Below are 14314 nucleotides of genomic sequence, written 5' to 3' on the forward strand. Positions count from 1 at the left end.
CTGCCCAAACAAAAGGCTAAATAGAGCAGGTTAAATATTTCCCAGCTAAATGACCCATCCTGAGATTAACCTGTGACAAAAAGCAGTGGGCTTTTAATGTATAAAAAGTGAGGAATCTCTCTCCTAGTGCCAAAACCCAAAGGTCACAGGGCCCTGCCAAGACTGCTCTGCCCATTTCAGCCTCTCGGGATGATGCCTGCAGGGCCCTTCAGTTGCCAGCAGCAGCCACAGAGTGAAAGGCAAACAGCAATTCTCTCTCAAATACCATATGTTCAACTGTGGTGCCAAAGCACAAACCTGGCATTTTAACCTTTGGTGAACATGTTCTTGCTGCCACCAACAATAAACTCTGAGGCCCAGCTCAGAGGAAAGGTGTACTGGATATGCAGCGATGACATTAGCACTGAACACAGCATCAACAGGACAGGGCCTGGCAGGAGCTTGGTTTTATACAGCCAGTCTTTAGAGGTTAATGAAAAATTCATAAATAAGTTAAAATTCTCCTGACAAGCCAGATACTGTAATACAACAAAGAGTTGTCAGCCTCAATTAAGCTATTCCAAAGAGGCAGGGCTCTGCCATTCATTATTTACCAAGAGGTCATAGGAAAAATTCTGCTCTATGATCTCTTTGTCTCTGTGGATAAATTGGGTTTTATAGCTCCTGCTGGAGGACTCTGCTGCCCTGACAGACCCCAGCCTGCCACAGCTACTACCTACCCCCAGCATCCATCAGCCAAAGGCAAGAAACATTGGGAACAAGCTCTTCTAAGGACACTGGGACACAAGAAGACTGAAAACAAATGATGTAACAAGCTGATTAGGCTGTCAGTGTAAGGACTAAGTCTCAAAACTTAAACTTTTCCTTAAGCCTTTATCTCCCTTTTTTGTATACACAAAACCAGCCCCAGGCAAGAAGAGAAGTATCCAGCAACTTTGATCTGCAGGCACATCCTCTGAACATGCCCTCCATGCCCCCCCAGATCCCATAGCTGGAGAGCTTCACATCCCCCTGCATGTTCAGGACAAGCTGTGCTTACAGAATTGTATCTCTTGCATCAGATCTCTCAGGATGGTCCTCTTCTGATGCAGGCACAGCTTCTCAGAGCTGTGAAAGCAGGAGGAAACTGGCCTCCATCCTTGCCACAAGGAAGTTGTGAATCAGTTATTTGTCCCATCTTAACACGATTGTTCAACAACCCCAAGTCTTCCTTTCCCTCTCTGGACATGCACTGGAACTTCATGTTCCTTCTACAGCTTCTCCAAGCTGCCTTTTAGGAAGGCAGAACAGAGAAGCAGAAATGCCAGAATCCTAGAGGTATCCCAGACATCTCACCTGGTTTTCTCAAAGTTCTGAACATAATGTAGAGTGCATTTCTCTGCATTCTCCAGGAAATTTTAGCTAAATAAAACCAAGTGAGTCTGAGGTAGCCCATAAACTTCTTACAGGCTCTGTAGAGATGAATGAAGCCTGGAAAAACACAATTCTTGCATGGCTGTTAAATAGGTATTTTGTGTCTCCAGGCTGTGCCTACTATAAAGCAGCCTCTGATATATCCCTATCCTGTTCTCATTTAACCAAGTAACTCAGTGTAATTCAGCTTTTAGTGACAGCAGTGACAACTGACAAGGACCACTCCAGCTGCAGCACCTTCTAAACAGGACAACTACTCACTTTTCTCCTCTGGCCAACAAAGAGAAAAAACTCTCCCCACTTCTCCCTCTCCAGTCATTGTTCCTGTTATCCTCATGCCTGCCAGCACAGCTCAGGTTTTCGGGGTACACCTGTGGCACAGAGGCCACCCCAAATGATGGGCTGGGAATTAGGGCTATGTCCATGAGTCCCACCTGAGCTGGAATTACTCTTCAGGTCTGGGTCAGACCATTTTCCCCCAGTTTGGCAGCAGTTGTCCCACAGGGAAGAGCAGCAGGAAGGCAGCTCTCCACTTCAGACATTTCTTCCTCCTGACAGTCCGAACCCCGTGTCAGCTCTTATCGCCTTGGAAGAACAAATGAAAACATTCCTGCTGAAACCAAACGGTGCTGCTGTGTCCCATAAAACTTCCACGTTAATGGATCCAACAGCAGGTTCATTTGTGTAATGGGACTTTTAAACAGACCGTTTATTTCTTTTTAATTTGAAGGGAATGTGCTATTTGATCCCATGTGCCCGGCTAGATTTTTAAAACAGAAATAAACCACAAGAATTGACTCACTAAGTCTCTCCTTCTCAGCTAATTAAAATAGCATAGAGACAGTGAGGTGCAGAGGTGTGATGTGCTGATCACCTCTCCAGCCTACAGGCAGTTTCTCAGCACTCATCCACCAGGATGCCAAGGCTTTGCCCACAGTCACGTGCAACAGACTCTTCCGACGGTGCCACGGTTTTGTGTGTTGAACATGAATTTTCCAAGAGGGAACACGCAGCAGGTGCAACACACCAACTGAGGCTGTTCATCATTCCCCAGGCTAAGAGAGGGAGAAAAAAATAACCTTGTCTGTGTAGCTCAGAGCTCACTCTATTCCTACCCCGTGGGGAATGGCAGGGACCAATTTTAATGTTGTTGTTTACAACAGGCACTGAGAGCTCTCTGCCAGGCAAAGGACAAGTGTGCTCCCATCCCTCTATTCTAGGCTTCACTCCACCTTCAGAACCAAAACTCCACAGTTAAAACAGGGGGAAGACTCAAAATAGGGTATCAGTGACTTCTGCACAATCATCCCCCTCTTCTACCAACTCATAACTCAGAATTTACAGGATCACTTGATAAAGTGAATAATTACATCAGCACTGTGAAGTAAACAAGCAACAAATGGCTCTGCTGAAGTAAAACTAAAACTACCTGATAGAGAAAAAGATGCCTCAGACACATTCAAAACACAAAATTCAATGAAGACCTTGGGTCTAAAAATACAAATGCACAAACACAATTACTGATAGCACAGAGGAGCATAAACTGATCAGAAAGCAGAAGCTAGGTGAAAACTGGAGGAGCAGCACAGAATTGAAATGTCAGAGTGCAAGTCCCAAAACAGCTGGAATCCCTCCTAAAACTGAGCCTTCCTCAGCCAGAAACTCGAGAGGAGGACAGAGTGGGGCAGATGAAGTGACCCCAGGATGAACATGAGGACAGCATGGCACTGGAAATGAGGGATGACCTGGATACAGCTCAGCTCTTTCACCACAAGTGGAAGAGGTTCCTGCCTGTACTCCATGACCCTGTGGAAGACACTTCTGCAAAAGCTACTGCTGGAACATCACAAGGAATGATGTGAGCACTCTGATTACTCATCTTCAAAGGAGAGACAGAAAGAGGAAGAGATTTAAAGAGAGCTGCAAGATTCATGAGGAAACTGAAGAGCCTGTTTTAAGAGAAGGCTGCAAGAGCTTGATTTGTTTAACCTAGACAAATGAAAGGCTGGGAGAGAACAATTGTTCTCTATAAATATGTCACAGCATAAATATGAGGGAGGAAGAACAGCCACTGTAGTTTAAGCAGAATATTAGCACAAGAAAAAAATGGATATTAACTGCACATATATTTTCAGTTGGCACTGGGAAGATTTCAGCTATCAGAGCAGTCTTTCCATGACAGTAATGGTACAAACAACCAAAGCAGTTTCAAGGCAAGTTTGATAAATTTATGAACTGAGATATATGCTGCATTTGCCTCAGTTACTGAAGGACTGGACTTTATGATCTAAAAGTCCTCTTCCAGTCTTCTGTTACTATATCATTTCATTCTGGATTAGCTTCTGCTGCTGTCTCTTTATAACCAGGTTCATGCTTTTCAATCTGATTTGAGAAGTGGATATTTCTCTAAGATTGCCTTACTAAAACTATTCACCCTGCTGCTCAGTTGAGTGCCACGCTGCTCATCTGTCTTGGCTTTGCTGGCCTCACATAAAGCGTTAGGATAAAATCTGTCACATGGGAAAGAGATTTGCTGTCACCTGCTAAATCAATTCAGAAATTATGTAATACACTTTTGATAGATGGTGACTCCCTGCATCAGTCAGTTGTCTCCTGTCCCTCCTAACCTGTTGGTTCTAAAGATGTTCCAGCAAAGCTTCATCTTTATTTATAACTACTGTGGTTCAGCCCTCTAATCCCACATTTAATTGCCTTCCTATTACAAATACAGAGAATTTACATTTCCACTAATGAACATCACTTTTGTTCTTGTTCTTGGTCTGTTCTATTTCTTGCTTTCTGTTCAGCAACTCTTAAACAAGAATTAAATGAGCTCTATTGGACAGTAATCCAGGGCAGGTCTTTCCATAGTCAAGTTCATGTTTTTTCCTACTATCATTGGTGTTACCTGTAAATTAAAAACATAGGAAATAACTTTTCCATGTTGCCTTCCAGTTAAGAGCTAGTTCCCAACTACCTCAAGCTCAGTGTTTTCTGAGTTTATTTCCTTCATGTCCTCTCCTTTATCTCCATTTCTACTCCTGATAGCCATCAGTGTAGGCAGTCATTGACATTTAAGCTAATCCTAACCATTATGATTTCACCAGACTGAACTCATGATTGGCTCTTTAACTCTTGCTGACCTGCTGCTCTCAAATAAAGGTCTCCTCTTCTCTGCAAAGGGTTAACCAACACTTTTCCTCAAGGCAAGGGGCGTTGATTACATTAATTTTAAGGTGTCTATTGCCTCTGTAAGGACACTCAATTTATGCCATTCATTTGGTGACGGCTGCATTCTTGGACTTCAAATCTTCTTTACCTCCCATCCTGCTAAGCAATTCTTCTGATTCTTATATCCATCCTTTTTAATCTGCTGGAGGGTGAAATTTAATTTGTTCCAAAGAGCAGTCTATAGATTTCAGAGCCCACATGGGCCAAGCTGTCTTTTGAAGATGAAAGCCAAAAGATACCCAGAGCACCTCAGGGTAATGAAAATACAGGTGATGCTTTTTTAATACCAAGCTGACTTCCCTCAGGGATTAATGATGGAGAACAAAAAATCTTGACATGAACGCCCCCTGCTACAGAACCAGACTGGAAGAAAGTGTAAGATCAGAGATCAGAGCTGTTGCTTGGATGGCAAGCTTGAGCCAAACAATCTCCTCGTGTCCATAAAGGGATATGAAAAAGGCAAACGAAAATTACAAAAACGAACACGTCTTCTGTTTCCCTCCCTCAGGGAGGGAAGGAAAAATAATATAACAAACAGGAAGGCATTTTCCACAAATAATATTTTGGTGTGAGTGAAGCTCTGTCTCAGCTTTAGGCCAGTAGAGCACTAAACTAAAACACCATGAGAAAATAAGATCCTGGGACCACAGATCAGGGAGCTGCATGAACTCTGAGCAACCTCCTTGCACAGCCTGGAAATAAAGACACTGCAGCACCAGCCTCAATAAAGAAAACTTCCAGTGCTGATCAAATTGTCAGAAAAGTGCACTTTTATACAAAAAAAAAATTGGAAACAACAAACATTCAGCAAATAAAAGACAGAAAAACCCCATGGATCTGTGGGACAGCTCAGTGACCTGAGCCCTAATAGGAGTGGTGCCACTTATGTGTTTATGGGCAGACACTGCTCCCTTACAGTACAAACATGCTTAAACTGTGAATAAAGAAAAATAAATAAGTGAAGGGTTAGAGGGAGAGGAAAATCAAAGTTTCATTGTTAATTACACAGCACAATGATAAGGGTAATTTTTCTTAAATCAAAAAATAAATTCTAGGTTCAAGTTCCCTGAAGGATATAAAATATTAGAGGGTTTTTTATGGTTGTAATCACAAACTCATTTCTCCAGCCACTACTGGCCGTATCTAATTAGGGCAAAGTATGTTAATGATACAGAGGCACAGCCCAGAGATGTCTTCAGTTGCAATATTAATTGCATTTAGGGAAAGAGGCATGAATTGTGCTTATACAAGCTAATTAGTATGGGTTTGCTAATTAATACTGGAAAGTCAAACTGCCTTTGTCTTGTCAACTGCAATTAACTGAAGACATTTAAATTTCTTTTTTTTTTTTTGTTGTTCCTTCAGTAGCACACTCCCTTTCAGTTGACAAGCAATGAATCCCTGCACTGAAGCAGCCAGAACAGCCCCTCCATTCCAGTGGCATCCCATTTTCCTCTAGCAGAACCTTGTGCTCTGGCCTGGCACAGGGTTTCCCATCACACACACCCCTCTTCATCTGCCATTGTCCCTGGGGACACAATTCCCTGAGCTTGTCCTTGGAGGAGAGGGCCCTGAATATGCAGATACTGTTGTATTGAGGCCACCATCCCATCAGACCTATCCCACAAGTACTGTACTTTTAAATATTGCTATGTAAAGAATGACTCGTTTAGCAGGGCACCAGAGATGCTCCCACTGACAGAAAAGTCCTTGGCTCTCCTCAGTGAGGTGCCATCAGCCAGTTCCCTGCAGCCAGAGCCCAAATCTTCATTTCCCGTGCCCAGGGAGGGTGGCAGAGCCATCAGAGCTCTTCAGGGTGGCAGCAGAGATGTCACCTGCACAGAGGTTTGTCCCAGGAGCAGCCCAAAGGACTCATCAGACTGCACAAGAGTTTTGGCAGATGCTTGTTCCATTTCACCTGGAGCCACAGACAGGCCTCTTGCAGAAGAGCTGATGAAAAGTAACATCCAGAGCTGTCAGCACCCAGAGCAGGACAAGCCTTCAGCATTCCCAGCTCAACATCAACCTGAGACTGGAGACTCACAGGTGAAAGGGATGAAAAGGAAGGCAAGAGGCCAACAATCCAAACCAGGCAAATAATTTTGCTGAAGTGTCACATTTAAAGGAGCCTGAAAATTAGGCCATCCAGGTGAGACACTGATCTGGAGAGGAGGGAGGAAAAAAACACATAAAGAGCATTTTTCTGGATAGCAGGGAGGAGAGTGGGGCTGGTGGCATATCCACGGGAGCCTGTGGCAGGCAACCCCACCTGAAGGGGACAGATCTCAGTCACCAACACTGCAGAAGACAAAAAGTGACAACTTTGCCTACCAGGGAGCTTTGGACAGGGGATGCAGAAGAATCTCAAGTCTCAAGAAGGAGCCATACTGTTAGGTTTTCCCTCAAAAGGGGAAAATATGGGGAAAAAAATAAATCTCTTTTCCTCTGTATGAATTAATTCTCCTGTATTTACTGAAGAAATTCAAGCTGCTAAATAAAGCTTACACCTCACAATATGCAATCTATGGTCTAAAGTACCACAGAAAACAGTCTGTTCATGGGAAGTTGATGTAAGAGTTACTGGAAGATCACAAGACCAGCAGTTTTCCACTGAGAAACCCTTGGGAAAAGGCACTGAGCACTGGCTGTTGCTTTATCCTCTGCTGATGGATGATGCACAATACCAATTAATGCTTTAACACTGCAAGTACCCATTTCTCCAGCCCTCTGCTAGCCCGCTTAATATAACAGATTTTTGAAGGTAAACAACTCAAAATCCAGGCTTAATGAGCCCAAAAGAAAAACTTTGAAATGTTTAAAAAAAACCACAACCCAGAACATCAGAACATTTAAAACATAACAGCAAATTTTTCCTCTGATACATCCAGTGAGAAAAATTGATTGTGTAGAAGTTGAAACTGTTACAAGGCAGCACATAATGAGATCAGATGGTAAATAGGATTAATTCAGTTTTCTTTGGAAGTATCAGTTGTGGCCTGTGTCACCACAGAAAGCAGCTGGGCATACAAAAATGTTTGCCCACAATGTGAGACCACCCCAGAACCGGAATCAATTAACGCTGTCATGATGGAAAATCTGATGTTGAAACAGCAAGAGGCACAAATAAAAAAAAAAAAGATCCTAACAGACGTATGGCAACCTATTAATAGCACAGTGGGGGCACCTCACCCTGCCCTTCAGTGCCCTGCTAGAGTTCAGCACAGTCTAAAAAGACCCATGTTTGCACTCTAGTTTATGATTTGGATTTCAGAACAGATGCCTGTTTAGCACCTACTTACTAGCCAGTGCTGCAGGCCTGTTTTTATATCAGTAATAAAATTAATCACATCTACAGAATGAGTCTCTGCATCTTGGATACTGCTCAGGTTTTCCTGATGACTAGAAAAAGTTGTGGGAATACCACAGTTCATCCATTAAGCAAAAACATTAGTTCACAAAACGGCTTAACACTGACACTTCATGCATTCCTGAGTATAAAAAAATCATATTCAAGTCATGAAACTGCACATAAACTTCCCTGCTACCTGGTTTTGTGTCCTTTTATTATTTTTTGTCCTTAAGGGAAGTGCCAATAGAATAGATGAACCCAGCAGAAAATTAACAGATATTATAAAAAAATAGTTTGTGGTAATTCTCTTGTATCTCATCTGCCTGTCCTTTGAACACTGGAGACTGAATCAAAGGCCCCCAAAGAAAGGAGTTAATTCAGTATGAAATTAAATGCTTGCTTCTGATCTGGAACTGCTAAGGAGAAAAGGAATTCCCAAAAAGGAAAACAGACCACTAGATTCCCTCCAACACTTTTTCCAGGTAAGTATGGAGACAGGAAGTGCCAAGGCTGGCAGCAGCAACACAACTTTTGAAATGTTTATTTGCAGCTCGTTTCTGAATGTTTGGAACTGATCCACTGTTTAAATAAACTGAACTTTGCACATTATGGCTCTGTAAAACAACTGGGGAGGAAAAAAAAGGCAGAAATTGAACACTTACCATCTCTGCTCTTTGCTTGTGGTTTCCCACTTCTTCCAGAACCTGAGACAGCTGAGCCTTCAAGACACAGAAAAAACAAAAAAAAAAGGGGAAATTAAGTCTAGGATGTAATTTTGGAAGTTTAATAAGACTCTCATCCCTCTCCCTAAAAGAATCACATATGGAACCATGATTTTCATGGCACTGAGAAGGAATTATAAGTGTTTGGTCTTGTTCTGTCCTGTCAGCATCCCATGGCATGAGACAGTCCTGCCCCAAAGTGCACAAGAAAAACCCAGGTTTATTGCAGAGAATGCCACTAGATGAGCCAGCCCAAACTTCAATCCCATGGTCCAGCCAGGACTGTGCCTCCACATTTCTGTGAAGCTGCAGAAAGAGTGCTCTAAAACCCACCCAGTTTTGAAGATGACTAACTTAACTTTGAAGATGAGGAGGTTTAGCTCCATAGCTCCTGAAAGGAGTGTGTGTTTCAAGCTTACTTGATAGAAAATGTTCTGTTGACTTTCTGGGGTCTGGGGTTGGCTTTGGAAGCCTTCCAAAGTGCTGTGGTAAAACATGAAGAAAATCTGCTCTGTAACACAAAACTCCTGAATTTCTGTGAGAAAATATCTCAATGCAGCATTTTTACTTTTTTAAAAGGGAAATTTGAAATGTAAAGAATTTCAAATCAGAGTAGAAATACCTTTGGTTATCCTGGCATAATCTGAGGGGAAACAGGAACTTGACTCAGAAAAGGATATTTTACTGAGTTTTGTTTATGAAAAAGAATTTTAAACCAAATGGGTGTTTAGGAGATGGTTAAGAGAAGACACACAATACATGAGTGCTATTACTTCCCACATCCTTGATTTTCTAACACTCTGCTAGGCTGCAATCAGCCTCTGCTTAGAAAAAAGCCCAAAAAATAGTCACTGATGACAGATAAGATAATTTAAACAATATAAACAAGTAAAATAAATAAAAACAACTTTCCTACAAACTGATTTGTGTCATTTCAAGCAAATACTCATTAAAATCCTCCAGAGTCTCTTAACTTCTCACCACATATGAAATGAGTCTGTTGAGTGCCACATCCAAGCCAGAGACAAACAAAAAGCAGTTTGTTACAATGAAAAGCAAAACATTCAGCTTTGGAGGCTAACTGCACTGAAATGCAAGAAAACAAATAAATAAAAAACTACAGTCTCAGTGTTCAGCACAGCAGAAGTTCCATTTTGCAAACAAACAAGCAAACAGCTCAAAATTTCCCTGGCCCCAGAGCTCAGCGGAAACTGAAAAAGTTTCAGCTTCTTGCTGTGCAGGGCCAGGGATTATGTGATATTATTTAAGGAAGAGACACTGAAATAAGATGAAAAGGGTTTATAATACAAGCCTGGGACCTGGCACAGGAGAATGAAACACACTCATTAAACACTGCAGGAGATGCCAACCCCAACCAAAACTGGAGTGCCCAGACAAGCAAGTGAAGAATAAAAATGAAATGATCACCAAGTTTGATGTGGAAACTTTAGGGAACTGTAGATTTGCAGACACCTGGGAAAGACTTTTCCCTACTGCTACTGAAACAGGTACAATGACAGCAGCAGGCTGGAGCCAGGAGTTGCTTGGGGAAGAATTAGAAAACATGGCCTTAGAGAGGGTATTTAGGAGAGGTGCTGGCATAAACTCTGCAAAACACCCCAAGACTGACTGAATATCTTTGATTACAAATAACCCCAACTGTTCTGTATATTTAATAGCTTTCTCTATATGAAGATGACCTTTACATGGGAACCACTAGCCTATTCTAAACCAGATATAAGAATCACTTAATTAAAAATTATATTAAAAATCATGTATTTTCTTACAGTAGCTATCAGCCCTGAATTTGAGGGTCAAGTCTCGTTTCAGCCTCCTGTTTACACAGACTCCTGTGGAATCACAGAGTAACCCACACTGGATGAGTGGGAATCCCCTCAAAGCTCAATCCCCTGTGTTTTTGCTGGGCACCTGGCACCCAGACTGGATCAAGCAATCACACTGTGCCAGGCTTTGGTCACCCTCACAGTGTAAATATTTTTATTTATAACACCAAGGCAATAGTAGCGTAGAAGCCTGTTTAACTAGATGGGTATAAGAGCATTTTATAGTATAAAACCTCCATAAAAGTCAGAAAAAAAGGATAGCAAAGACTCCCAACACACTTTACTTCACCCAAAGGCTGGAAAAACCTTTTAGGCAAGAGGGAAATAATACAAAGGGATGGGAAAAATTGAAAATAAAAGCAGGAAATATGCCATAATTTATATTAGATATAATATGGCTTGGGGAAAATAACCATTTCAAGGTGCTATGCCAACAGAGACACACAGAGAAAGCTGGACAGCAAGTCTAAGCCAGCAGCATAACAACAGCAGATCAATATGATTTGGAGAAGCAATCAGATAAGAACTAAATCACAAACTAGGTTTTCTTCATTGCATTCATTTCTAGGCAGCTCATCTCAAAGGGAAAGAGCCAGTAGCTAGTGGGAATTCAGAGAGCAGCTACTAAACTTACTAGACTGCTGGAAGAAATGATTTATGAAGATTAAAAGATTTTTAAACATATGGTTTGACTGCAACTCTCACAGAAGATCAAAAGGGACATATTTAATGCACTGAGAGCTGTTAGAGTGACAAAGCTGGAAATGAGGAGGCTTCCCCAGGTTCTGATGCTGTTGGATGCAGTTGCAGTCCTGAGTGGGGAGTCTGCTCCCTGTCCCTGCTCAGACAGCTGGGGAAGCACGAGACAAAACCCGAATTTTCAGCAGGGTCCCCAGTGCCTGCACTTGCCAGGCTGTGATACAGCTGATCCGGATGCTTTATCACGACCAGTTTGTAAACATCAGCCCCATCCCAGACTTTTTATTAGCTTAAATCAAATATTGAACCTCCCTCAGCTGTTGGAGGACAGCTGCTGGCAAAGTGATTCACTGCCATATTCCTTCTAGGCCGCAAGAAAATACAAACTAATCACCAGCAGCATGACAGATGCACGCATTTTTAATTATGAAGGAGAAATTAGGCTCTGAACTTATCCCCACATCTCACTTAATCAGAGTGCTGGGAAGGAGCTGCCAGCCCCCCACAGCCAAGGAGCTGAGAGGGCCCTGGACCGGTGCCTGGCAGCCTGCTCAGCCCCTGCTCCCATTCCCCAGGCACTTGCGGGAAAAAAACTGAAAAAAACAGTGTTATGTTGTTTTCTGGAATGTATCTCCTCAGGAATGAGCTCTTGGGTTTCTCTGTGCAGCCAAGGAAAACACGAGGGTTGGACATGGGCCTTTCAGGGAGGTGGGAAGGTACAGGGGAGCAGTTTGCCAGTCCCATCTCAGAGTTCTGCTCTGGGAAAAGCCATGGAGGTAGTGACAGGACAAGGGGGAATGGCTTCAAGCTGGAAAAGTGTAGGCTTAGATTAGACATTAGGAAAACAATCCTCACCATGAGGGTGGTGAGGTCCTGGCACAGGTTGCCCAGAGAAGCTGTGGCTGCCTCATCCCTGGGAGTGTCCAAGGCCAGGTTGGATGCATCTCTAAACAACCTCATCTAAGAAGGTATCCCTGCCCACAGAAAGATGATTTCTAAGGTCCCTTCCAACCCAAACCATTCCACGATTCTCTGAGTAGCTCAGCTCTGTGTTAGGGTCTTTTCAATTGATCACAACCACCTTGGTACCTCAGGAATCTTTCAGTGGGATAGACTTCCACATTGAATTTTCAAGCTACGCATAAAAGTTAACTTAAAGCTCCAAGGAAATTCTCTTTACTTAAGACACATGTTAAATTCCCACAGATCACCAAGCTCAAGCATTAAGAAACCTGATATTCAAACAGATATGAATCAGATATACAAATACAGTGCAGTTCACCCACTGAAGGCAGCACAACCAGGTAAGGGAAAATCAAGTAGCAAAGCAGGGGAAAAAATCCTCTCAAGTACTCAGTCAATTACTTTAAGCTTTCAAAAAAGGATTTTGTCAATTCAAAATACTCATCTTACATGACAACATAGTCTAATCTACTGTCAGTGGGTTGTCATCCTCAAAAGAGAGTGGCAGGAAGAGAAGAACCTGTGCTCCAGCCTCATTGGGAATCTGCAGCTTGGGCTGAGAGAGGAGCAGGAACTGTTTCCAAGGAGAGGAACAAACTCGGCTCCACAGAGACATTTCTGAATTGTTTAACTTGCTTCCCTGCATCAATAATTTGTCTTCTGTACCTTCCAGAAGTTAGCCTTCACTAAGAGCACTGGAGGAGGCTGGTCAGGGAGGGTTTAATGAATGAAACTGAAGCAAGCTGGTGGTGACAATGCAGCTGTTAAACTGACTGCATCCAGAGCCCCCCACTCCCCTCTGGGGGCTGACGGTGAGCTGGCTGCCCTGAATGATGGGCATCAGCTCAAGTGAGAGCCCCATTTGTAGGGAAAAATTAACTACTCAGTCTCTAATGAACAGTCTTTCTCTACACAACAATACCCTCTGCTCTACAAGCAATTAGCAAATCGAAACTCTCTCTTTGTGGACCTGCATTAATTTACTCCTCGACGTGGCACATTAAATAGCTCACAGGTACAGCACAGCACAGCAGTGGCAACAGCCAGCACCATAAAATAGAAGCTTGCTTCAAAGAGTTCAGGAAGCAAAATTAGGCATGCAGGGAATAAATCAAAACAACCTTCATTTGGAAACATCATTTTAGTTTTATGCTTTCATCAAAAAACACGATTATCGTAACAGTCACGTTAATACAACGTCGGTACTCTACAAGGGACAGAAACAAGTAGCACATTCACTACCTCAAATTGCAAAGAGCAATTTTTATTCTTCCTCATCAGGGGGAAATACCTGAGAACATACACAACTGCCTATTCTGGGGTTGTGCTTTCACAGCTAGAAATCCCAAGTGTGAGTGCCCAGAAGGAAGGCCATTGTTAGAAGGGCAGCACCTCTGTAGGGAAAGGGAGAAAGAAAAGGTATTCCCTGGCAGAGCTGGAACACAGCTGCAAAAAATAGCATTTTTACAGCTCACTGAAGCCCAAGATACCCTTAGAAGTATTTTATATGCAACAGTTGTATGCAAATCCAAGTCGAGTGTGATAATTGGCAAATTTAGGTATAATGTTAATTAATAGCTATTTCAAATTAATTAACTTCTAAGATAAATTCTTGCCTCTCCTCTTTGAGAAAGTTAACACACAATTTAAATTTACAAGGATATATCAGGCTGCCGATCACAGAAATAGGGACTCTGGTGTGTTCTAACATGCCAAATCACTTCAGTTTCCTTGTGCTGGCTGCTCCCCATTCCCCGGGTAATTTCACAGTTACTTATTTTTCTGATCACTCACAAAAGAGGACAGAAGATGAAACCTCTTGGCTCAAGCTGGATAGTTTGAGTGTGATGTGACCTCTACAGTGTCCAAACCAGAACATCTTATCTGGTGCCATAGGCTGGGGGAAGAAGGAAGAAAAAAAACACAACAATATCATATTTTTCTATCAGATTCAGGAGACACAAAGCAAATAAAGTCCATTGAAGCTGCAGCTGAAATACAGAAGGAAACTTGAAAACATGGCAGCACTCCCAGGACAGTTCTGATAAGGAAAGCACCGTCTGCAACAATTAGAATTCAATCCAATGTAGAAA

General features: G+C 42.5%; 1 protein-coding gene across 3 annotated transcripts in view; it reads right to left on the reverse strand.

Moving 5' to 3' along the window:
• Nucleotides 1-14314, reverse strand: part of MAD1L1 (mitotic arrest deficient 1 like 1) — a 346214-nt gene that overhangs the window by 171585 nt on the left and 160315 nt on the right. For all 3 annotated transcript variants that reach the window (XM_058849980.1, XM_058849981.1, XM_058849982.1), the window contains one exon: nucleotides 8656-8712. In XM_058849980.1, coding sequence (XP_058705963.1) covers nucleotides 8656-8712 — 57 coding nt within the window. The remainder of the gene's footprint in view (nucleotides 1-8655; nucleotides 8713-14314) is intronic.

This window comes from Poecile atricapillus, chromosome 14 (assembly GCF_030490865.1).
Source record: "Poecile atricapillus isolate bPoeAtr1 chromosome 14, bPoeAtr1.hap1, whole genome shotgun sequence".
Classification (NCBI taxonomy): Eukaryota; Metazoa; Chordata; class Aves; order Passeriformes; family Paridae; genus Poecile; species Poecile atricapillus.